This window comes from Rhinoderma darwinii, chromosome 4 (assembly GCF_050947455.1).
Source record: "Rhinoderma darwinii isolate aRhiDar2 chromosome 4, aRhiDar2.hap1, whole genome shotgun sequence".
Classification (NCBI taxonomy): domain Eukaryota; kingdom Metazoa; phylum Chordata; class Amphibia; order Anura; family Rhinodermatidae; genus Rhinoderma; species Rhinoderma darwinii.
Genome location: NC_134690.1, coordinates 361797859 through 361822907, shown reverse-complemented (window position 1 = coordinate 361822907; position 25049 = coordinate 361797859). Strand labels below are relative to the sequence as shown.

The window sequence follows — 25049 nt, the reverse complement described above, 5'->3', positions numbered from 1 at the left end:
CACGCATCGTCTAAACAGCCCCATAGACTATTATAGGTGCGTACGGCACGCGTGAAAAGCACGCGCGTCGCACGCGCGTATAATACGCTCGTGTAAATGAGGCCTTAGACGGTATATAAAATATATCTCAGATAAATGCTAAACTTTCCTCAAGTACTTGCTTTTCCAATTGTGCGCCATTTCTCCTCTACCCTTGTTTACTGCAGTGAGGTTACTATGGACAACACGTCACTGTGGTGGGCCATGATTGTCCGCCTCATCACATGATGTGTGTTTAGGTTCAGATAGCACCAGATACGTGGAAGGGTGAGGTTTTGCACGAATAGGGGCCCAACCCAAACATAAATATAAAAGAGTATCCGGCACACCAATTTTGAAACAAAGGTATTTTTTTATTTTGTTTTTGTTTTTAATGCCAGTGGCAGAGTGCGACGTTTCGGTCTTGGTGACCTTCATCAGGCACTGAGCCGTGCTGGGAAACTGAATAGACGAGTGCTAGTGGTGCTGATAGCGGCTGGCTATTCCGTTTCCCAGCACCTAGACCGAAACGTTGCACTCTGCCACTGGCATTAAAAACAAAAACAACATAAAAAAATACCTTTGTTTCAAAATTGGTGTGCCGGATACTCTTTTATATTCATCACATGATGCGTCGTCCCTACGGACAATGCTCCCTACTGTATTAAAATATGTGTATGTTAATGGAGAAGTCAAGGGTAATATCTATTGACTGGCAGCTATGTGATGTCCGTGGTCAACATGAATTGCTTGAAACTATGTTTCAAATACTATTGCTGTATCATCTTTGTCTGGAAATAGATTTCAGTTTGTATGTATGTCATTGCATAAGTTGTGCACATATGTGCAAAGCCATATAGCAGCTTATTTACCTTCGGGTATGTTCACACGGCTTATCTTCAGATGTTTTTCGGGCCGTAAACGCCCCGAAAAACAGCTAAAAATACGGAGGCTTAACGCCTTCAAACATCTGCCCATTGATTTCGATGGGAAAAACTGTGTTTCATTCCCACAGGGCGGTTTCTTTTATGCGGCCATTTGTAAAATCGGCACGTAAAAACACGCCCCGTAAAAAAAAAGTGCATGTCACTTCTTGAGCCGTTTTTGGAGCTGTTTTTCATTATCTCAATAAAAAAACAGCTCCAAAAACGGCTGTAAAAAACGCATTAAAAAAAACAAAAAACGGCTGAAAAACAGAGGCTGTTTTGCCTTGAAAAGAGATCTGTATTTTACAGCCGTTTTTCATTTGCCGTGTTAACATACCCTAAGATATATGGTCTATTAAATAGGTGTTTATCTATATATACACATGATAATGAAACATTGGATGGTAATATTTATTATATAACAAACCTCTAGCTGTGACTGTGAACTGATCAGTTCCCTACACAAAAGCTGGAAGCAGCAGATCATTTTAATGCATTTCTATTAGATCTTTGACCGCACATTAATTGTGTATGCGGGTCGGAAAACGAAGTCATTATTATCAAAGTGTTCAATGTTGGATCGAGACGCTCATTTATTTTTAATCTAGATAAATTGATAGTACATGGGCTTGAGGAACACGTCTGAACGTATATCTATACTGTGATTTTATAATAGAAAATACGTATAGAGGGGTCAGAAAATCTAGAATTAACAGAAGTATAGAAATTGGAGTTTATTGGCAATAGCGGACTATAGCAATGACCTATTTTCAATGTATTCATGCAGGCTGACTATCAAGTAAGGCTTCAAATTGCTGGGATGAAAAGCATTATAAATCTTTAAACTCTTTATTAAAGATTGTCAGTGTAGAAAAAATAATTTTGGTACCTGGAAACTGTAAACAAGTAGGCTAGCTGTAGCTGATATATCTTCTTGTGTTTTATTATGGGTTTAGTTTCGACTCGAACATGGTGAAAACCAAGGGCATCTCGATTGAACTTTTTACTGCTCCTATGTAGTTCAAATTAAAAAAAAGGCAAATAGTCTTGATTAAAAGAATTCTACCGTTTTGTGCCTACAGCTCTTATGCAAACCTATCCTACTGTCACGTGTAAGGCTATGTTCACACGCTAAACAAAAAACGGCTGTAAAATACGGAGCTGTTTTCAAGTCTCAAGCGTTTTTTAATGCGTTTTTTGCGGCTGTTTTTGGAGCTATTCTTTTTTTGACCCAGTGAAAAACGGCTCCAAATACGGCTCAAGAAGTGACATGCACTTTTTTTTAGGCGCTGTTTTTTCAAACAGCCGCGTAAAAAACGCCCCGTCGGAACGAAATGCCGTTTTTCCTATGGAAATCAATGGGCAGATGTTTGGAGGCATTCAGTTTCCGTATTTTCAGCTTTTTTTCGGGGCGTTTACGCCAAGAAAAACGTCTGAAAATAAGCCGTGTGAACATACCCTAAGGGCTTGTCCACATGTAACGGAATTGCTGCAGAAAATGTCTGCAGCAATTCCGCAGAAACTAACAGGATTTCCACTCCCGAATAACCGCACCATTTCTTGAATTTTTTACTGAACAAAATGGTGCGTATTTTGCTGCGTTTTCTGAATGTTTGCAGATGGTGACATCTCCTCTGAAAAACGCAAAAATTCAGTCCACTTTCTGCAGCAGGAATGGACATGCTGCGCTATGAAAAATACGTACCGCAGGTTAATTTCTGGTCGGAAATTTTACGCAGCGTGTGGATGAGATTTGTAAAATCTCTCCCACTTTGCTGCTACTGTATTCTGCTGCATATTTTCCGTCCACAATTCTGGACGGAAAATTCGCAGCAATTCCGCTATGTGTGGATAAGCCCAAAGAAGTCTACTCTGGAAAGGACAGTCAGGCTTCCTTCACACACAGAAAATTTCTGCCGTTTTATACTGAATCAAAAAACGCTAGCTTTATTAGACTGAAAAATGTGAGCTTTTTTTTTAGTTTTTGTTATTTTGTACGTGCTTTTTTATGGTGTTTTTGAAGTCCTATAAAGAAGCCTATGGTAAAAACGCCTGAAAAAACACCATACCCAGAGCAGTTGTGTGTAGTGCATTTGATATTTTACTATAGACTTTAATATAACATCTGGCCACACTAAAAAACGCATAAAAAAGCCATTGAAAACGCCATGAAAAATGCACAAAAGTGCAGCAAAACGGAGTTGTATACAGTGTGTTTGATATTTTACTATAGACTTTAGTGTAACATCTCGCCGCACTAAAAAAAAGCATAAAAAAGTCATTAAAAACGCTACAAAAACACTTAGAAATGCCCAAAAGGGGCTGTATCTCTCTTCAGGGTTTGGAATGTTTAACTCTAAGGCTGTATTCACACGAGCACATTACGTCCGTGCACCGTGTACGGTTCGGGACTTGCGGCCGAAATACGTTCCGTCCTTTATGGGCCGAACATGCTCGTGTGAATCCAGCCTTATTTCCAGAGTTCACAGCCTAGAGGCAGCAGTAGTTACTCCTTTTCTTTAGTCCTTTCACACAAACTTTTTTCAGCGTTTTAAAATGGATGTAAAACCGCCATGCGTTGGAAGCACTTTTAATGATGTTTTGTACATGTGTTTTTGGACACATTCTTAATTAGGTGACATTTGGTACAGGCATTTTTTCTGGCGTTTTTGAAGTTCTATAGAAAATATTCCAGAAAAAAACACCATACCTAGTGAATGATGACACCAAAAATACTACAAAAATGGCATAAACCAAAATTCTGTGTATGTAGGCTTTCTCATATTTTGTTATAAACTTTAAAGTAACATCTGTCCACAGCGTTTTTTCTACAAAAAAAAACCACGCAAAATAAATGCTAAAAGATGCATCAGTCTTTTCTTAATACATTTCCTTAGTTTTGGATCCACTTGTGGCTTTAGCTTAAAAATTGAGCCAAAAACTGCATGAAAACTGTGTGTGTGATCCTGACCTAAGGCTGGAATCACACATGCAGTTTTAATGCATCATTTAGGTAAACACGGAGGGAGTAGGTTGAGTGTAAATTTTAACAATTAGGCTAAAGCCCCACGTAGCGGAATTGCACTTGAATTCCGCTGCGGACACTCCGCAGTGTTAATCCGCAGCGGAGCCGTTTCTCCATTGACTTCCACTTTTATTTAGCAGTGTTCGTTTAGACGATGCGTAAAATTCCGCTGCGGAGCATAGGCTGCGGAGCGGAATTTGGTGTCCGCAGCATTCTCTGTCTGTTGCGGACCAGTGGCGGACTGGTTGCGGACTCATGGCGGAATTTCTCCATTGACTTCAATGGAGATTCTAAATTCCGCAATGAAGTCCGCAGCTGTCATGCACATGTTATGTGTGGTGCGGATGCGTCTTGCTTTTTTGACATGACATTTCTTCATTCTGGCTGGACCTATGTATTTCTAGGTCTACAGCCAGACTGAGGAAGTCAATGGGGCTCCCGTAATTACGGGAGCGTTGCTAGGAGACGTCAGTAAATAGTCACTGTCCAGGGTGCTGAAAGATTTAAGCGATCGGCAGTAACTGTTTCTGCACCCTGGACAGTGACTACCGATCCCAATATACAGCAACCTGTAAAAAAATAGAAGTTCATACTTACCGAGAACTCCCTGCTTCTGTCTCCAGTCCGGCTTCCCAGGATGACGTTTCAGTCTAAGTGACGGCTGCAGCCAATCACAGGCTGCAGCGGTCACATGGACTGCCGCGTCATCCAGGGAGGTCGGGCTGGATGCCGAAAGAGGGACGCGTCACCAAGACAACGGCCGGTAAGTATGAAATTAGTTTACTTTCACTAGGGAAAGTGCTTCCCTTCTCTCTATCCTGCACTGATAGAGAGAAGGGAAGCACTTTTCCCGCAGTCCGCAGCAGCTAGTCCGCATCAATTTACTGCACATTTTGGGCAGATCCGCCGCAGAATCTGCAACGCAGATTCTGTGCGGCATTGATGCGGACAGCTGCGGAGGAAATCCGCCACGTGGGGGCATGCCCTAAGGGTATGTTCACACGGTGCGGCCAAATCGTGCTATATTGCTATGATTATTGCAAAATTGTGGGAAAACTGCACGGTTTTGCCACAATTTCGCATAAAACGCAGAGTTAAATAGCAATTTAATTGCATCATGTGAATAAGCCCTCATTCAGTAGTCCATGTAAAAAAAAATGATGCCTTAGATTTGTCTAACAGGAAGAAGACAATTCAGAAAACTTCATGAAACATTCTGTGGAGTGCAGAGAAAATGGGGATAAAATCAGTATATGTTTGAAAACAGCTGCTGAGTTATATAACAAGACGTTGGTCGGATCTCAGGACAGGGCACTGATATTACCCGTGTGCTCATTAGAATTACATGACTAGTCTCAACAGAGTGTACAGATGTTGCTTGATGTACTGTGAATAATTACTGTCAGGCTAGAAAATACACAGTGGGGGAGGGGGTTTCATTCTAATAATGCTAGGGCATTATTCTTTTTTTCATTTATTTTGTTTAAATTGTTTAAACTCTTCTTATTAAACTAACATAAATATATGTTTCTTTTATTCATCTTTTATAATAAGAATAACTGATAGCAAAACGGGGGTTAAACAATTCTGAGGTAATAGAGGTGATTCCCCAGTTTAGAACCATCATCTATTAGCCAGAACACAAAGCGGCTAAAAAGAGTTTCTCTGGTTCTGGAGGACCCGGCACGTCATATATTACACAGACAGCCCATTTGGGTCAATGAGAACTGTGTAATGCTTCATTTGCCCTGTAGTGGTGCTGCAGGGAAACAGAACACTTGTAGATAGGTACCCCCATGCAGATAACAGCTGATCACTGGGGGTCCCAGCAGCAGGACACTCTTTTGATTGGGGTGCCCTTCTAACAAATAGGCATTGCCCAAATATTGTGTTCATTAAAGGTAAACATTTTGTTGGACTTAGTAATTAGATCATTAGTTTATTAGACCTGGTAACAATTCTGAAATAAAATTTAAGATCGACTGTATTCTTATGAATATTAATTTTAGCTAATGGCTGCAACAAGGTTGTGATGCATTAATCTCAACGTCATTGAGATAATCTGCTAGGATGTATAAGATATGTCATATTAATATTATATTAACACATTACGTTTCTTTTTACCCTAATACAGTTAATGCTGCTCCACTTGATAAAGGAATACGTCCGGAAGAAATGGTATGTAATTCACTGTTTGTATCTGTATTGCTGTGTTATGTATTTGTCTCCAAAGAGTTGTGGTTGGTACCTACAGGTCCGGCTCCAAAATTACATGGGCCCTTGGGCGATAGAGTCACAGTGGGCCCCCTTATGACTCAACTTTTTTCACCACCCAGTATAATATACATTAATAGTGTCACCAGTGTTGTTTTTGGCATGGTTTTTGCTGCATTTTTTTGTGTGTTTTTCTGTCAAAATTATATAAATATATTTTCCTGTAATTATTAAACAATTACCACTCTTGAACATAAGAGAAGGGCGGAAGCTGTATGCCACATAGTTTGAAGTGTAACGCTTTTACTACCGGAAAGTGGGTACTGTACTTATTCAGAAGAAGAATTTTTTGTTTTTACCATCCCACATTCATAGACATAACAGATACTGTATTACTTTTGTTGTGTTTTTTACGACAGTTGTATAGGCTCCTGTTTTTTGCTAGGCAAGCTGTTTTATTTTTAGGCGCCATTTTGCCATATACATAAGGAAGTTTCATTTATATTAACTTTTATTATGGGTTAAATGACGAAAAAAAGCAATGTATTGCACATGTTGTATATGTCTGTTATTTATTGTTTTGTGATGTTTATTTAATAAAGTTTATTTTTAAATTATTTTTTTGCGCTGTTATTTTTTTGTAACTTTACCCCAAAAATTTTACTTTCCACCTTTTTTTCTACATATAATTTCCTAGCATAGGGAGATATATATTTATATACCAGCACATTATGCCTGTGAAGTATACTATTGAGGTATTTAGGTAGAGAATATTCTCTCATTAGTAGCAGTGTAGCCTATGGCTAATAGGCCACCTTTACACGGCAGTGTTTTAATCAGAATTTTGCATCAGTATTTGGAATCCAAAGCTAGAAGTGGAACCTACCCAGAGAAAAAGCATAATGGAAAGATTTGTACTTCTTCCTTGATTTGGAGCCACTCCTGGTTTTGGCTACCAAATACTGTAGCAAAATACTGACCTAAATACTGCCGTGTAAAAGTGACCCTAGTGTTTCTGCCTCCCATACAGCAGCTGTTGAGTATAAGAACCGGCAGAGATCCGATAAAAGAAGTGGCTAGAGGCTGAATAAAAGTTCAATATATAGAGGCGTCCCTGAGTGCTCCCCTGCCAACTTCAAGTGTTGGAGAGTCTACACGGGACGTAGGATCATGGTAGCGTCCTGTGCAGTTTCGCCTACTGTTCTGTGTAAGAGAAACTACACAGGATGGAATAAAGGGCAAAGAGCAGCAGTGGGCCCACGCTCCTGCAGTGACCCTGGAATCTGCCCGACCTTGCTGGGTGCTGTCGCTGACCCTAGGTAACCATAAAGATAGTGCAAATTCTTATGTAGATTGCATGTATACATAGCACCTAGCAGGGGCACAGCTATAGGGGTCGCCACTGTGACCACAGGCCCCGTTCACCACACTGGGACTGAATCCCTGGCTACTATATCTCTAGGTTTCTTTTGTTAGGGAAAACATTTCCTCTAACAAAAGAGAACCACCAAGGTAGCTGAAAAGCATGAATGGCAGCGTGAAATAGGCATCACATGGGTAGATCGGATATAGGGAGAATTGGGTTGGTAAAGCCAACTTAGTTGGCCCGCCTACTATACTGCTGCCCAGCCAGCCGTCCTGTGTAGAGGTAGGAGGGGCAAGGCTACAGGACGAAGAACTCAGAGTCTACACTTCCCAATAGGCGTCCTGACTCGCGGTTTCGCCATCGCTGAGCTTGGCAAGGTGAATCCTGCTTGGAGCTCAGTGCAGACAGTCCTCCTGCTCAGGGGCGTAACTAGGAAAGACTGGGCCCCATAGCAAACTCTTGACTAGTTCCCCACCAGGTGGCACACACAGCCCGCCTTATAGATAGTGCCCCCTGTAGATTGTGCCATACAGCCCCCCTCTAGACAGTGCTATACAGGCCCGCCTGTAGACAGTGTCACACCCCACTTGTAGATAGCGTCCCCCACCTTCCCCTTGTAGTGTAGATATCGCCATAAAGCCCCCTATATAGCGCTATACAGCTCCCGCTTTATATAGGGCCACACAGTCCCTCTCCCTTGTATATAGTGCCACACAGCATCCCCTTAGTAGAAAGTGCCACACAGCCCCCCTTAGGAAGTAGTGCCACACACGGACCCCTGTAGATAGAACCACAGCCCTCACCATTGTAAATAGTGCCATACAGCCCCTCTAGTAGATAGTGCCACACAGCCCCCCCTTAGTGTCACACAGCCCTTGGTATATAGTGCCACACAGCTCCCCCATGTATATAGTGCCACACAGCTCCCCCTTGTGTATAGTGCCACACAGACCCCCTTGTGTATAGTGCCACACAGCCCCCCAAGTAGTACAAGGCAATGGCGCATCCGCGAGAAAGTTGTATCAGCCAGGAGCATGTCAATCAAACATGGAAAGGTGGGTTTGGAGGCAGGACTATGTGACTCTCAGAATGGCGGCACCGCCCCATGACCCATTAGGCCTGATTCACACAAACGTGTTAAACGTCCGTGGGACGGCCGTTGAAACAGCGGCCGTCCCACGGACCTATGTAATTCAATGTGGCCGTTCACATAGCCATTGTTTCAACGGACCGTGTGAAGGGTCCATGTGAAAATAGGACATGTCCTATCTTTTCACACATCACGCATCCCTCCATAGACTCTCAGCTATGGTGGATGCGTGACATCGCGTCCCGCAGCAATGAGCGCGGATGAACCTCGGACGTGAAAAACGGCAGTTTTTCATGTCCAAGATGCGCAGCGCTCTTGTGAATCAGGCCTTAATGAGTAATTAGCATATAGTGTGCTCTGTTTTAAAAGTTGATTTTAAAGATTTTGCTGCATCTGAAAAAAACATACATTTGGAAATATTGTCAGGTCATGCATTACCGCATGGTGGCGGTTCAAGGGGTTAAAACTACCAGACAGGTTCCCATGAAATATACAATGAATTGAAAACAATTCCATCTGCCCTGAAATTTTGTTATTATAAATATATCCCATATAACTACTTATCCAGAACCAAGCTCATACATATATACAGTACCACATCCAAGCTCAGTACATAAATACAGCACCAGAACAAATCTCAGTACATATATACAGTACCACAACCAAGCTCAGTACATATATACAGCCCCAGAACTAAGCTCTGACATATATACAGCACCAGAACAAAGCTCAGTATATAAATACAGCAATAGAACCAAGCTCATACATATATACAGCACCAGAACAAACCTCAGTACATAAATACAGCACTAGAACCAAGTTCGGTACTTATATACAATACCAGAAGAAAGATCAATACATACATACAGCACCAAAACAAAGCGCAGTACATATATACAGCACCAGAACAAAGCGCAGTACATATATACAGCACGAGAACAAAGCTCTGACATATATACAGCACCAGAACCAAGCTCTGACATATATACAGTACCATAACCGAGCTCAGTACATAAATAAGGCACTAGAACCAAGCTCTGACATATATACAGTACCACAACCAAGCTCATACATATATATGGCACAAGAGCCAAGCTCAATACATATCAACAGCACCAGAACCAACCTCAGTATATAAATACAGCACTAGAACAAAGCTCTGACATATATACAGCACCAGAATCAACCTCAGTACATAAATACAGCACTAGAACCAAGCTCAGTACATATATACAGTACAATAACCAAGCTCAGTACATATATACTTCCCCAGAACCAAGCTCAGTACATATATACACCCCCAGAACCAAGCTCAGTACATATATACAATGCCAGAACCAAGATCAGTATATAAATACAGCCCCAGAACCAAGCTCTGTACATAAATACAGCACCAGAACCAAGTTCAGTACATATATACATCCCCAGAACCAAGCTCAGTACATATATGCAGCAACAGAACCAAGCTCAGTACATATATGCAGCACCAGAACAAAGCTCAGTACATATATACAGCAACAGAACAAAGTTCAGTACATATATACATCCCCAGAACCAAGCTCAGTACATATATGCAGCACCAGAACAAAGCTCAGTACATATATACAGCACCAGAACAAAGCTCAGTACATCAATACAGCACCAGAACAAAATTCAATACATAAATACAGCCCCAGAACCATGCTCAGTACATATATACAGCACCAGAACCAAGCTCATACATATATACAGCACCAGAACAAAGCTCAGTACTTAAATACAGCATCAGAACCAAGATCAGTACATATATACAGCACCAGAACAAAGCTTAGTACATAAATACAGTATCAGAACCAAGCTCAGTACATATATACTACACCAGAACAAATACAGCTCAATTTAGTGCAACCCCTGCAGTATAGGTTTGTACAGCGTAAAGCTACAGATCCCAGCATGGCCCGAACAATGGTAAGGATATGCTGGGAGATATTGTTTCACCAAAAAAAAATCATACCACCCATCATCTCGCTGCAGATCATACAGTGACTACAGTACTGATTAGAGGCAGAATAAACATTTACATTAAGTGACTCACCGGTGACATCTCAGATTCTAGTTCTTTTCTTCTCCTTCCGGTCCAGAGCTCTATGATGGAATTCTCCTGGCCACGACCCATTTCTGCAGTTTTCCGCTCAGATGTCTCCAGTTTCTCACTTTTCAAACATTTCTGCACCTATAAACTAAGATAAAATTCTCAACACCTCTTAATATAATAAAGCACCATACACTGCACCTCTAACTATAATAGCGCCATACACTATGTCCCTGATTATAATAGTACCATACACTGTGTCCCACACACACACCGTGCCCCCTGTAGATAGTACCCCCATAACCCCCTGTAGATAGTGCCCCACATACAGCCCTCTGTAGATAGTGCCCACATATGGACTCCAGAGTTGCAAGGCAATAGTGCTAACCACTGAGCCACCGTGCTGCCCTACATATAGCTTCCTCTATAGATGGTGCTCCACATATAGCCCACCTCTATAGATAGTGCCTCACATATAGCCTACCCCTGTAGACAGTGCCCTACATATAGCCCCTCTTTAGATAGTGCCCCACAGGTAACCCACCACTGTATATAGTTTCCCACATATAGCCCACCCCTATAGATAGTGCCATACAAATAGCTCCCCCTATAGATAATGCTCCACATATAGCCCACCCATGTATATAGTGTCCCACATATAGCCCACATCTGTAGATAGATTCCCCACTGTAGATAATGCCACTCACAGTTTTATTAGAAAAAAAATAAAAATTGACATACTCACCATCATCCCATTCCCACGCCGTCCAGTGGCAATGCAGATCTGCTTTCTTGTGATCAGGTCTGCTGGAGCTGAACGACGCAAGCGGTGTGTCATTGAAAGGCACTGATTGGCAGGGCAGAATGGCTTGCCCTGTCATTCAGCGCCCTTCAAGCTCGGAAGTAGCACAATGACGTAATTGCGCCGCTAGCGTAGTTGAAAGGCGCTGATTGCTGGGCACGGAACACGTGCCTAGTCATTCAGTGCTAATGCATGTATTTGTACCTGCGTGCTACAGACGCAGGTACAGTTACTGCAAGAGGGGTTGGCTGTTAGTAGTACCGGGGCCCCCTCCGGTGCTAGCGACGCCACCGGGCATGAGAGGGCCCGTGCCGCCCCACCCATAAATGTTAAAGCTCGGGCGGCGCAGGCCCCGCAGTAGCGTCGCTACCGCTGTAGCAGCCATAATGTCTGCTAGCGGCACCACCGGGCATATGGGGGGCGTGTCGGTGGGCGGCACAGGCCCCCTCATGCCACGGGCCCCGTAGCAGCTGCTACGGCTGCTACAGTGGTAGTTACGCCACTGCTCCTGCTCCCTGAACCTAGCTGCCTGTAAGTAGAAAGCTAAGAGCTGCTAGTAACGCAACGGACACTCTGTGAGTGAAAACTCACGAATGTGTGAAAAGCCCCATTGTAATCAAGGGCGTCGTAAACAGGGAGATGTGCTGCCGACAAGATTGAAATGTATGGGGACGGGCAATTGTAGTAACGAGCGCTCGTCCCCATACTGGCTCCTTGTGACAGAAGCAAACGAGCACCGATTAACAAGCTGTCTCGCTGATCGGTACTCGTTTACACGGCCCAGGTCGGGCCGTGTGAAAGAACCCTAACTTAAAGTGTAATTACAATCACAATTACTTTTTAGGCAGCTGTAGATGTATATTAGATGTAGTAAAAGGTTGTGTTATTTTGGGTCTTTTTCCTTCCCTCTGCTGGGTTTTATAAATGTTCGTTTTCTTTCTTTATACTTGCTGAGTGGACGGACTATTCCTCGTGGGATGTAAAAGTTGTGCTATGAGCTTTAAAGTGTAACTATACTTTCATAAAACTTTTGACATCTCACCTGAGCGTTTCTGCTGCTTCATTTACGCAATCAGTGGGGGTATCATTGCTTGAACCCTCACTGATTAAAACTTCTGACATGAAACTATGACAAGTCGAAAGTTTTATTAAAGTTTAGTTACACTTTAAGCCAATCAGATGTCTCTGCTCTCTCCTCTACCTCTCATGCTGCTTCACTGGAACACTGAGTGAACTGCAGCTTCATCCCCCTCCTCGCCTTCTGTTTACTGCTTTGCGCTAGATTTTTTGAGGGACTGAGGAGGTTTCTTAACATTTATATAATATGCAGGCAGGGTAAGGGGGACTACAGGCTGCTAGAAGGTGAGAAAACGTCCACTTTTCCCATATAAGATATATTACAAAGGTTTATACATTCACATATACTACTGAATTATGGAAGAAAACTAAAAATTATTAAATATATAACAATAGGTACTATTTAAAGACAATGTGCAAAATCAGCAAACCAAATTCCTCTAAATATAAATTATTTATCCAGTAATCATGGTTCCCCAATTTCAAAAAGGACCCCACTCCACCATAAATTTAGAACATTAAAATCTTATGTTGTGATTACTTTGGTCCCCATTCTGTGCCATGTTTCTTTTTCCTATTGCACAAGGATAATGCTCACATTGATGACACAGTGTTGTACTCAACAAAGTTATAGCTCATTATTTATTCAGTGATCAACAGTAATGTCACAAGATACAGGGAGGATGCACAAAGTGATGTCACAGTATTGGAATAACGTGTCACAGTACAGAGATACTGCATATAGTGACACCTTAGCATAGAAATAATTCAAAAAGTGTTAGCGCATAATGTTCAAGGTGATATTACAGTGCAGGAACAGTCCTTTCCTTTGTCTAATAGTGATATACATTCAATATCCCATTCTCCTGTTCCATCATGGATAGTCATTACTATCTGCACCTCACTTCTGAATAGAAATGGGCCCCGTTACTCATAGCACCTTCTATGCCTGCTATTATGAACCCAAGGCTTGTAGCCTTTTTTGGATACTAAATAATATCCCCTTATTCATTTATTTTTTTATTTATTCATTCATTTATTTTTTTATTTATTTATAAAAGAAAAACTCTCACCACAGAAATAACCAGATCGGACATTTGATTTGATATATAACATCCTTCTGTAAATTTATGTTGTTGTTTGACTATAACAAGTTAATTTCTTTCTGTTCATTTGAGTCTTCCACAATTTCCACATCCGGCAGATTGTCCGCACAGACCTGGCATTACATGTGATTATTTGGATAGCACTAACAATGTATTATCTGTTCCACAGTAAGAACATTACAGTTATGACCTGAGCTTGTCAGATTAATGATGTGCAATATCCCTTGGCAACTAGAGTCAATACATAGTGTGTCAGGATGAAATATTGTGATTTATATTTAAACCATGAGTTACGTAAATCAGATACAAAAGTTGGATACCAAATTGGATATTTTTTCAATTGTGTCAATAAACATATAAGGGGGAGGGGGAGGTATGGTATGGAAAGGGAGGGAAAATCGTATGGTAAGTTATCCAGGGTACATCCATTTACTGCCAATGGTACAATAAATAGAGCAGTAAAATAATAGAAGACAATCAGAAGCTTAATGCCCTAATTGGATATTTACTTTGACTTGAAAGAATAGAACGTTACTTCATTTATATTACTCAAAAAAACATAACATCATCTAGGTGAAATATATTCTGTACAAATAAAAATTCTATTGAAAATGAAAAGATTAATGGAAACAAAATACAATTATTATGGATTGATGAATCAGATGATTTAGAAGAGGGGATATCTAGCAAATAATTTACAATTTATAGGCATTTTTTGTGGACAACAGGTAGAACTGGAGATGGTACACATTCATCACGTCATGCTATCATTTTAATGTGTGATTAATAAATAAATAAATATGTATATGGTAATTATATAATACATTTAATAAAGTGCTTTTATTTCTAAATGAGAGCTATGGAATTGTCTACATCTTATGGGTATATCCCTGCTCTAGGACTAGAGAAGTAAACAAGTGTCACCGCTACCATCAAAGTCATGGTTTAAAGCAGTGTTTCTGAAACTGTGGGTCGTGACCCCCTGGGGGGTTGTGTGAAGACCTCAGGGGGGTCGCGAGCCACTCACTGATGTCCCGATTCCAACTGTATTTGCGTCTTCAGGACGCAGATACAGTTGAATTCAATGCTGGAGCAAGGAGCTCTCAGGTCCTTGCTCCATTATTCATTATGCGGTGAGCCGTGAGTGGCTTGGCGCAGATTGGTGCGATGTAGTGACGTCTGCGCTGAGTCAGTCATAGCACAGACCAAAAGAGGAGAAGGATCTCCTCCACTCTTCGAGGGAACGGGGATAGGTAATTAATTATTTTATTATTTTTCTATTAGGCACTATGGGGGCATTATACTATGTATGGGGAGGGGGGCCGATATGGGCCAATATACTAAATGGGGGCAGATGTGGGGGCATTATGCTGTGTGGGGGTAGCTATATGAATATTATACTGTGTGGGGAGGCACTATAGGGGCAGTATCCTGTGTAGGGGCAGCTGTAGGGGCACTATACTGTGTAGGGGCAGCTATAAAGGCATACTGTGTGGGGCAGCTATGGGGTCATTATACTGTGTGGGGGCATTATACTGTGTCAGGACAGCTATGGGGGCATTGTACTGTGTGGGGCAGCTATTGGGGCATTCTACTATGTGGGGGCAGCTATAAGGGCATTATATTGTGTGCGTGCAGCTATAGGGGCATTATACTGTGTGGGGCCATTATACTGTGTGGGGGCATTATACTGTGTGGGGGAAGCTATGGGGGCATTATACTGTGTGGGGGCAGATATGGTGGCATTATACTGTGTGGGGGCAGCTTTAGTGGCATTATACTGTGTAGGGACAGCTTTAGCCGCACTATATTGTTTAGGGAGGCACTATAGGGGCCTTACACTGTGTAGGGGCAGCTACTGTGTAGAGAGGCACTATAGGAGCATTATACTGTGTGGTTGGACAGCTATGAGGTCATTATACTGTGTGGGGGAAGCTATAAGGGCATTATACTGTGTGGGGGAAGCTATAAGGGCATTATACTGTGTAGGGACCGCTAAGGGTCATTATACTGTTTGGGGAGCCCACTGAATTGTGGCCCACTCAGATGTTTTTCACCCCTCTGTGCTACACCTCTGATGGCCACTGATGCACGAGTCGGGTCACATGACCCACCATCGGACACCATAGTCGGGCCTCAGCAACACACTTCAGCAGAATAACTTGAGCCTGCCCCTTCCCTGGCCCGCGCAATTATCGTTGTTTTCAATGTTGCAGGGACTTATTTTTCAAATGGAGCCGTACTGGCATCTAGCTATGAATAATGTTGACATACGTCAGATGAAATCGGGCTAAGTATGGTAGTGGGGTGTCCCAAACAAAAGTCAAAATTTCGGTCCCCACCACTGGTTTAAAGGATCATCTCTTAGAGAATAAATCGTTCGCTGTTAAAAGATAAAAGCAGGTCCTGTGCTCCCTTATCTCAGCTATCTTTTTATTGCCCAGGTAAACCCCTTTAATGACACCGATGTGCATGAGCCAAGGAAGATGAAGCAAGTTCTAATAGTTTAAACCGTTACTACTACTATAAGCAGTAATAAATAAAATAAATAAATTACACTACAACAACTAATCAACCAATCCTGATTTCCTAGGAACACTGCTACATATGGAGGTCCAATGAGATAGAATTTATCTTTTTTGTGAATCGTACCAGTAAACCTAGCCATATGTGGACTTCAGGGTCATCAGAAAAGGATATTATATTTAAACTGGGTATTGTATTATATATCTTTTGTTTAGGCCTGAAATATTCCAGTTTTTACACTAGAGCAGTCACAAAAAGTCTGACACTATCACTTATCACTAATCTGTAGCTTACTGTTCAGCTTTGCCATGTAGATTGGGGCAAGGTCAGCAGTCATCTCATTATCATTCGTGGGGTGGGGGAATTTAATAACAGATAACACAGAATAGTAACACTATAAATTATACACAGATAATGCTCTGGAAAAAATAAACTATGATCCAGCGCTTGTGCATGAATAAAAGGAATTAAGGTTCCAATTTTATTGTATAACAAATTTTAAAATTATAAATCAAAATGCAAAAGGGTGAATCGCATTTGTATTTGGCCTACGTGTTTCAGACAAGTCATGATGAAGGACACTGCACGTGTCTGAAACGCGTAGGCGAAATACAAATGCGATTCACCGTTTTGCATTTTGATTTATAATTTTAAAATTTGTTATACAATAAAATTGGAACCTTAATTCCTTTTATTCATGCACAAGCGCTGGATCATAGTTTATTTTTTCCTGTTGTTGACCGCTGGCCGTGGGGAGATCCGAGTGCTATCCGAATAAGAGTCTACAAACGGTGAGCTGGAGGATTCCTCCCCCCTTTCCCCATATGGTTCTTTGCTTACAGATAATGCTTTGTATGCATACAATATGGCCGTCCCCAGGAAAGGTTTTAAAAATAAATACATAACATAAAAAAAATAAACATAATTCTAATCTACAGATTTAGGCCCCATGCACACGACCGTAATTTTCATCTGTAATTATGGATGAAATTGCGGACCCATTACCCCTTTCTGTATATATACGGATGTGTGCACGGGCCATAGAAATTACCTACAAATTATAGAAAATGTCCTATTCTTATAGACGGGTAAGGATGTGTATCCGTAGCCGCCAGATCCGTATTTGCGGACAGTAAAAACCTTTACGGTCATGTGCATGACACCTTACAGATATTTTATGAAACTAAAGTGAAACACATGATACGTCTCCTTAACACCTTTTTTTTTTAATGTTTCATTCAGGTATATACATGAAATAAATTGTATAGATCAGTAACTTTACACGTTATATAGCTTATCCAAGCTTCATATGCTCAACATGTATCATTGATTTTATTACTGCAAATCCACAAAATATTCAATTATAGGTGTCGTTTTATATCTATGGAGAGGAAAAAATAACATCTGTGAGGAATTTATATAGAATTGTACAATCTTACTGTATGTAGAAATCTTCACTTTACTCACCCGCGGCTGAAGTTAATTAAAATGTTGATGAAATATGTTCCCAATTACTGCCAGATAATTGTATTGTGTCTTTCTGAGGGTCACAAGTCACTAGGGCTGGATGAGTCATGATAAGGAGATAGAAACGCTTGAGAATTTATTACCAGGCTACTGTACTCCGTTAAATATAAACTGTCGGACTATAAAGTTATAATGTATGATCCAGATCTATTGTTAGTAATAACTATGGGAATGATATTACAGAGTTCCTTATCGAAGGCCTAAAACAAATAGAGCGGGACATTTGCTCCAGGAAATTGTAACGTGATTAACAATTTAACTGCTGACAATTTGGTCTTGACATTTTATAATGACTGCATGTTAACTAAAGGTTACGGTTGTCTTCTTATATTATAACTTCCTATTTACTGCAAAACCAACAAAATTGGAAAGCATGAAGGGTCCCCGGTGGTAAATACATCAAGGTAATTTCTTCTCAAAAATAAATTTAAAAGCAAGCCTGGGGTTAAATCAATGTTATTGTTGGTAGTGTAGTTGCCACTGGCTCTTCAGGTGAGGCATTGGTGCTGTAAAAAAGTTAATCTCTTCCATTTTGATACATGAGATCATCTGCCACTGAATACATCTAATTATATACCTGTCAATAGCAATAGATTGATAATTGGACATGTAGATTGGTATAAGCGCCATTTAGCTGCTTGTAGAACACAACACAAGCTTAGAGCCATGCCTGACTACCTATGGCTTTAAATATACTGTATATCATCTTTTTAATACAAAAGAGTTGGAGATACATGAGAATCAATGTCTAGTTTTAGGCCAGGTTTACACAGGGCATGATGCGTTTTTTGTTTTTTTTTGTCTCCTGATGTATAAATCAGGAAAATCTCCCAACGTACACGCTGAACGAATAGCCCCAGTGTATGCAGATACATACTGCATGTGCATACCATCCAAACTCTTTTGACAAACTTTTAGGTCCATTAAAGGCTATAGATAGGGTTGCCGTATATGCAGGGAGCGTATGTTTCTTATTTCCCTACTAATTTTTCGATTCAGTTTTGGCAAAAAAAAATTAGTAAAACAAACTTAAAATTGCACCAAAACTGCACCTATACTATGTGGCGTGAGTTTTAATCTCCCTCTTATATCATGGCTCTCCTCCACGAAGGACCAGTGGGCCACAACCTCAGCTGTTCAGAATGAATTACAATACCTTAAAGGGATTGTCCAGTCCCAAAAAATCTATGGCCTATCCTCACGATAGGCCATTAATATCTGATCAGCCAGGGTCCATCTCCAGACAACCCCACCGATCAGCTGTTTTGAAGGGGCCACAGTGTTTGTACGAGCGCTGCTTCCCTTCCCTTTCATTTGCTTTACTGCTCACACTGTGAATCAACACACTTGTAGCGGTGGTTCACAGCCATTGAAGTGAATGGGAGTAGGCTGTAATACTGTGAACTGCCGCATCAAGCGTGCGATTCACAGTGTAAGCAGTAAAGGAAATTAAGGGGAAGCAATGCTCGTACGAGCGCTGCGGCCCCTTCAAAACAGCTGATCGGCAGAGGGGTCGGGAGTCGAACCTAGACTGGTCACATATTGATGGCCTATCCTAAGGATAGTACATAAGTTTTTTGGGACTGGATAACCCCCATATTTTCCAATAAAGTCTTGTTTATTGCACAATAGAGATTTTTGTTCCCTTGTGTGTATATGTGTATATTAATTTCCAGGTTTAAATGAAAATTACAAGCTCCAGATTAAATTGGAATCCTAACCAGACAGCAGATGTTCACATTTCAAAATCAGCATAGAAAATGTTGCTTTAATTAAGATCATAAATGGTAGGAAGAAAGCATGAAATGTAAAAGCTACCAAGGAAAACGAGTCATATATATAAAAACTCTGCTTGATTCCTCATTGATTTGGTTCAATGATTACCTGCTCTGAGCAGGTAACACTCATTAAAGTGTAATTCTACACCCGCTGTGCCACCTGTAACTACCAGGGATACGGAATGTGCGCTATTATTCTGCTGAATATTCCACCCAAAGAGCATTTATTAATGGATGTGATAAGAATCCTTGTATAAAAACAGCAATAGGCCTCATTCATGAGCACATTGTACCAATGTTTAACAGGCTATATTCCAGATGGTTCTAATAAATGGGACTTACAGGTTTCAATGATGCTGTAGGTTCGCCGGCGGTCCAGGTGTTACACCAGGAATACGTACTGTTTGTTATATGCGTGTGTGACAGTCTAAATGAAATAGAGGAGAGAAAAAAACATAGCATGGCAGTATAGATGAGGAGGCTCATTCCTCTTAGCTTGTTAGAATTGTAAAGCTCTGTTTCCCAACAGCAGATATGAACCCTGCATGTGCCCGCTTACCGCTTAGCCTTTATTGTTTCATGGGATAAACCCTTTAAGTCTGCTTATCTCATGTTACCAAGCAATGACCATACTACTATTCTATAATGATTTATCATGCGTGTTCTATTTCTCACTATTAAAGTGGGACTGAAGGGTAATAGAAATACCCCAGGTGAAATCTATAGACTGTGTTATGCCCAGTTCAGGGCTTGAGGTGGTGGAGCTTGACACAGATATTTAAAGAATACCAAATAAAAAATACGTGTCATAAAACGCCCCCCTCAGGCCTTGCACCAGACATAACATGCCTAAACAAATTTGCTTGGAGTGTTTCTTTAAGGAAGCACTCCTGAAATTATCATTTGCACTCACCGGCAATATTATAGCAGTGTTATTTGTTTCTCATTCATGTATTTTGAACCCTTTCATTATGGGCAGCTGTGTCATGTGATTTCATTCTCACCACCAAAATAGACCATGCTCTTATGTATAGACAGGAGGTCACTCCGCTGTGTAGAGGACTTCTTGGGAACTACAGGATTACATCATCCCCTATCAAATTCCTCCTGGCAGCACTGAGATTCCCCCCCCCCCCCCGCCCACCCAGCTACACACTCCTTTTTCTGCTGTATGTCCCTCCATGCATATAGTGCCTCTGATAAGATAATTTCTCCCATATCTAAGGGAGCAGGAGTGCAGTGATATAATCGGTGAGTGAATACAATGATTAGTGGCAGAGTTCTAAACCTCCCCTGACTCACCCGGCCAGACCAGTGTATTTATATGAGATGCTGCTCCTCACTGTCTCCTGTGTAAAAACTGATATGGAGAAACCTATCACTAGCAGAAAGGCTGAAGCTGCATTACATAGGATACACTGAGACTCTGCAGTTAATGGACAGCAGATCTATATCACTGATCTATCACTTACTGCACTTAGATAGGACTCAGAACAGAGCAGTGCAGTGTGACGGCACTCTGCTGCCTCTGCCAAGCCAGAAGCATCATGGCAAATGTAGGCTGCATTAGTGGAACCATATCAGAGGGGAAGAAGTAACCAAGATGGCAGGCAACCCATAAATGGCACATCAACTAAAACAGGTATACTCAAGGCATACACAAAGCCTCTACATTATTCTATGCTGCACTAAATATGCAAAGAAAAATGCTGGAGTGCTTCTTTAACCATTTGGGAGGGCTAATTCAATATTCTCAAGAATGATATATAAATGTATCAGTGATGTATTTTGTATGTAGGGATCCATTTGTGAAGAGGTGGCTATGATTCTTTATGTGGGAAAAAAGGAAATAGACAAATTTGTTATGCAACATTTCATTATCTAACCATTACCACTCTTAAAAAAATGACGATGTATATGAACTACTACTACAGCTGACCATTTAGAGGAGCTCTTCAATTCATGTTGTGTTTTCCATAGCCATATTAGTAACTTTACAATAAAGATATTTCCCCATATTTAATCACTGTATATATTCTTCACTCATTCAAACATGATAACATATGTATTTATTTTCTACTTTTATCTAGGTAACGCGTTGTATCGTTGAAGTGCTTTCAAATGCTTTGGCCAAACCCAATGCTCCACCAATTGACCCAGAATGTAAAGAAATCCTGAAGAAAAGTAAGTAATAGAAATGGCATTGACATAATACCCTAAACTAGCAGCTCATATACAGTATGGTAGAAAATGTCATAGTAAAATATAATTAAATTTCTATTCCGAATACATTTATCCATTGTAATCTTCAGTGTGTTGCAAATCACACAGCTAAAGTACTCCAGATTCAGATAATTGATTATTACTGTGAAACAATTTGCATCTTGTAATGTTTTTGAAATGATTATTTAGAGTTTACAAAACTATTGTAGATTGTAAGTGGGATCAGGAGACAATATTGAAATAGTTGGAAGACCTTGAGCAGTTGTTATACAATAGGAGAACAACCTGCATTTTGCTGTGTCTCATCTAAATGCCAAAAAAAAAGCATTATGTGAATCACACAAAAAGTGAACAAGAATTCTGTCTATTGCAAACCCACTCAAAAAATAATAAAGGGCCCCCAAGTCCCTCTAAGCCAGAAGGCATTGCAAGGATCAGTGATTTCTGAAGCTCAGGTAGGTCCTTCTGTGTCCTGGTTTCTGTCTAGGCTGCTGCCCAAGCATTCCTCAGAGATCAAAGTCTAGGTGGGCGCCATGGATTGCAAGGGGAGGAGCCTATTGGCCACACACCCCAACCATCAGGACAGACGCCCTTAAAAAAAAGTCCTGAAAACACAGTGGACGTAAGAAAAATGTGCAGCCATATGACAGGAATTATGACATTTCTTTATCGATGCTAAAACAGAAGGCCTGGTTGATAAAAAGAGGTGAGTGCTCTCAAAAGTGAGAAAGTGAAGTGCGTACAAATGTGCTATCAATTAGTGGGCTTCTACTTATGATGGCTTCAGGCACCTTGTCCACACTTCTGGGAAACCTCTGCACCACTGGATTTTAAACTGCTCAGCCCATGGCTTTGATCTGGGGGCTGCTGATCGTCTTTGGGTGCACCTCTAAGCCCCCGTCGTACACCCATTACTTACAAACCTACCACCGTGTGTAGATCCATTTCACACAGCAGTCTTTCCACTACTGATAAGAACAAATACTACACTTGACCACAGATTACAGACTGGGAAGTAGACATCTTCAGTTCTTATTCTCCACGACGGGTGGAGGAGAATTTGTGGTACTTCAGATTTTATTATTTTTTGCTGTGTAAAGCTGGACAAAGACGTAAATTTTTTTTTCATACAATGAATAATAAGCCAATATCAATAATCAAATGAATATGTTGAGGTAAAAGGTTTTGAATCTTTAGGAACATTTATTGGACAAAAATTTGATCTAGATCTGAAAAATGTCTAAAAGGGGTGTCCCATTATAGTAAGAAATGACATATCGCTAACATCTGCCATCATTGACCGATCGATGAGAGTCCGACTGATGGGACCACCATCAATCCTTAGAATTAAGGGGCCACGGTTTAGCACTGCGGCTAATTCACAATGTTTTCCTACACCGCAATGCTCCCGGTCGCAAACTTGAATGGAGCTGTTTTGTAGTTTCCAGCACAGGGGGCGGCCGGGAGTTCTGCTGTGCATGAGTCCGGATCAATGGGAGTCCAAGAGGTTGGACCCTCACTGATGCAAAATATTTTGGCATATATTAGCGATGTGCCATAACATTATATCATGTAAACATCCCTTTAAACAAAATAATCCATTATGTTCTGTTTAAATCCAGTTATATTTATCTATGATATTGGATGATTTATGTTCTGTATGTGTTTATTAGAGGATTTTTGTCAATTGGATTACATGACATCTGCGCACTGATCTCTGAATTCTGGGGTTACTATTGCTTTAATATAATCTCTGCCTTTGTATCATATAAATTGTGACAAGTAAATAGCATTGTAAGCAAAGCCAAACAGAACTCCATTGAATAAGCAGCATTGCTGGAAAAGAATGCTTCCTATGATCGCACTGTTGACAATCCCGAGGGGTTGCATTTGCCATATGTCATTATGTCATTAGAGGCTGTAATGTTGGTTTTCAATATTGCAGCTGAAATACATTAACTCCGTACTGTAAAATAGTATTTGTCTAAAAAAAAAAATATATGATTTCAAAATGTAATGTAATGGCTGTGCTGTAATCTAAGGGAACAAAACTAATGAACGCAGCCAGCCGATATTAACCCAAGGCTAAACTTCACAGAAAGAAGCCGGACAGAATAATGACTGTATTTAGTAAGCGTTACATGATGGCATGTGCGAGACACCAAATTAAAGATAAGGGCAGTTAAGTGATCCCTCTTGATAGATGGCTGATGGGCTCAATAGTCTTGTCTGCATATAGTCTAAACTATATATGGGCCTGCCAATTAGGACTACAGGATGGTATGTTTTTTAGGTGCAATCAGGGCAGCTCCTCCATAATATATTCTGGAAACTAATCACAATACAATTTAAAAAAAATTATAGACATCAATCCTAACCCACTAACCTAACCCACTGACCCTAACCCACTAATCCAGGAGCGTAGCTAAAGGCTCATGGGCCCTGGTGCAAGAATTCAGCTTGCGCCCCCCTACACCTCCCCAACACCACCAGAACCCTGCACACGCCTATGCCCAGCCGCCTTGCCCGACAGACCCCATGAATGCCTTCATAGTATAATGCTCTCAATAGCTGCCTCCACAGTATAATGCCCCATAGCTGCCCCCACACAGTATAATGCCCCCCATAGCTGCCCCCACAGTATAATGCCACCATAGCTGCCCCCCACACAGTATAATGCCCCCATAGCGACCCCCACAGTATATTGCCAACCATAGCTGCCCCATACAGTATAATGCCCACCATACAGTATAATTCATCCCATACAATTTAATGCCCCCATACAATATAATGCCCCCCATAGCTGCCACATACATTATAATGCCCCCATAGCTGCCCCATACTCTATAATGCCCCATACAATATAATGCCCCCCATAACTGCCCCATACAGTATAATTCCCCCATACAGTATAATGCCCCTATAGCTGCCCCATACAGTATAATGCCTCATACATTATAGTGCCCCCCATAGCTGCCCCATACAGTATAATGCCCCCATGCAGTATAATGCCCTCCATAGCTGCCACATACAGTATAATGCCCCCCATAGCTGATCCATACAGTATAATGCCCCGCCATACAGTATAATGCTCCCTCAGCATCTACCATACGAGTCCCCCCCCCTCCTATACCGAGTATAATGCCCCCATATGTACGTACCTAATAGAAAAATAATAACATAATTACTTAACTATCCCCGTTCCCATGACGGGTGAAGGAGATCCGTCTCCTCCTCTGCACTGTGCTGTGAGTGACTCGGCGCAGACAGTTGCGATGACGTCACTACATCGCACCTGCC

General features: G+C 41.1%; 1 protein-coding gene across 1 annotated transcript in view; it reads left to right on the top strand.

Moving 5' to 3' along the window:
• CHGB (chromogranin B) overlaps positions 1-25049 on the top strand; it is a 44481-nt gene that overhangs the window by 7586 nt on the left and 11846 nt on the right. The window contains exons 2-3 of the mRNA XM_075863051.1: positions 6104-6147; positions 21617-21710. Of these exons, the coding sequence (XP_075719166.1) occupies positions 6104-6147; positions 21617-21710 (138 nt within the window). The remainder of the gene's footprint in view (positions 1-6103; positions 6148-21616; positions 21711-25049) is intronic.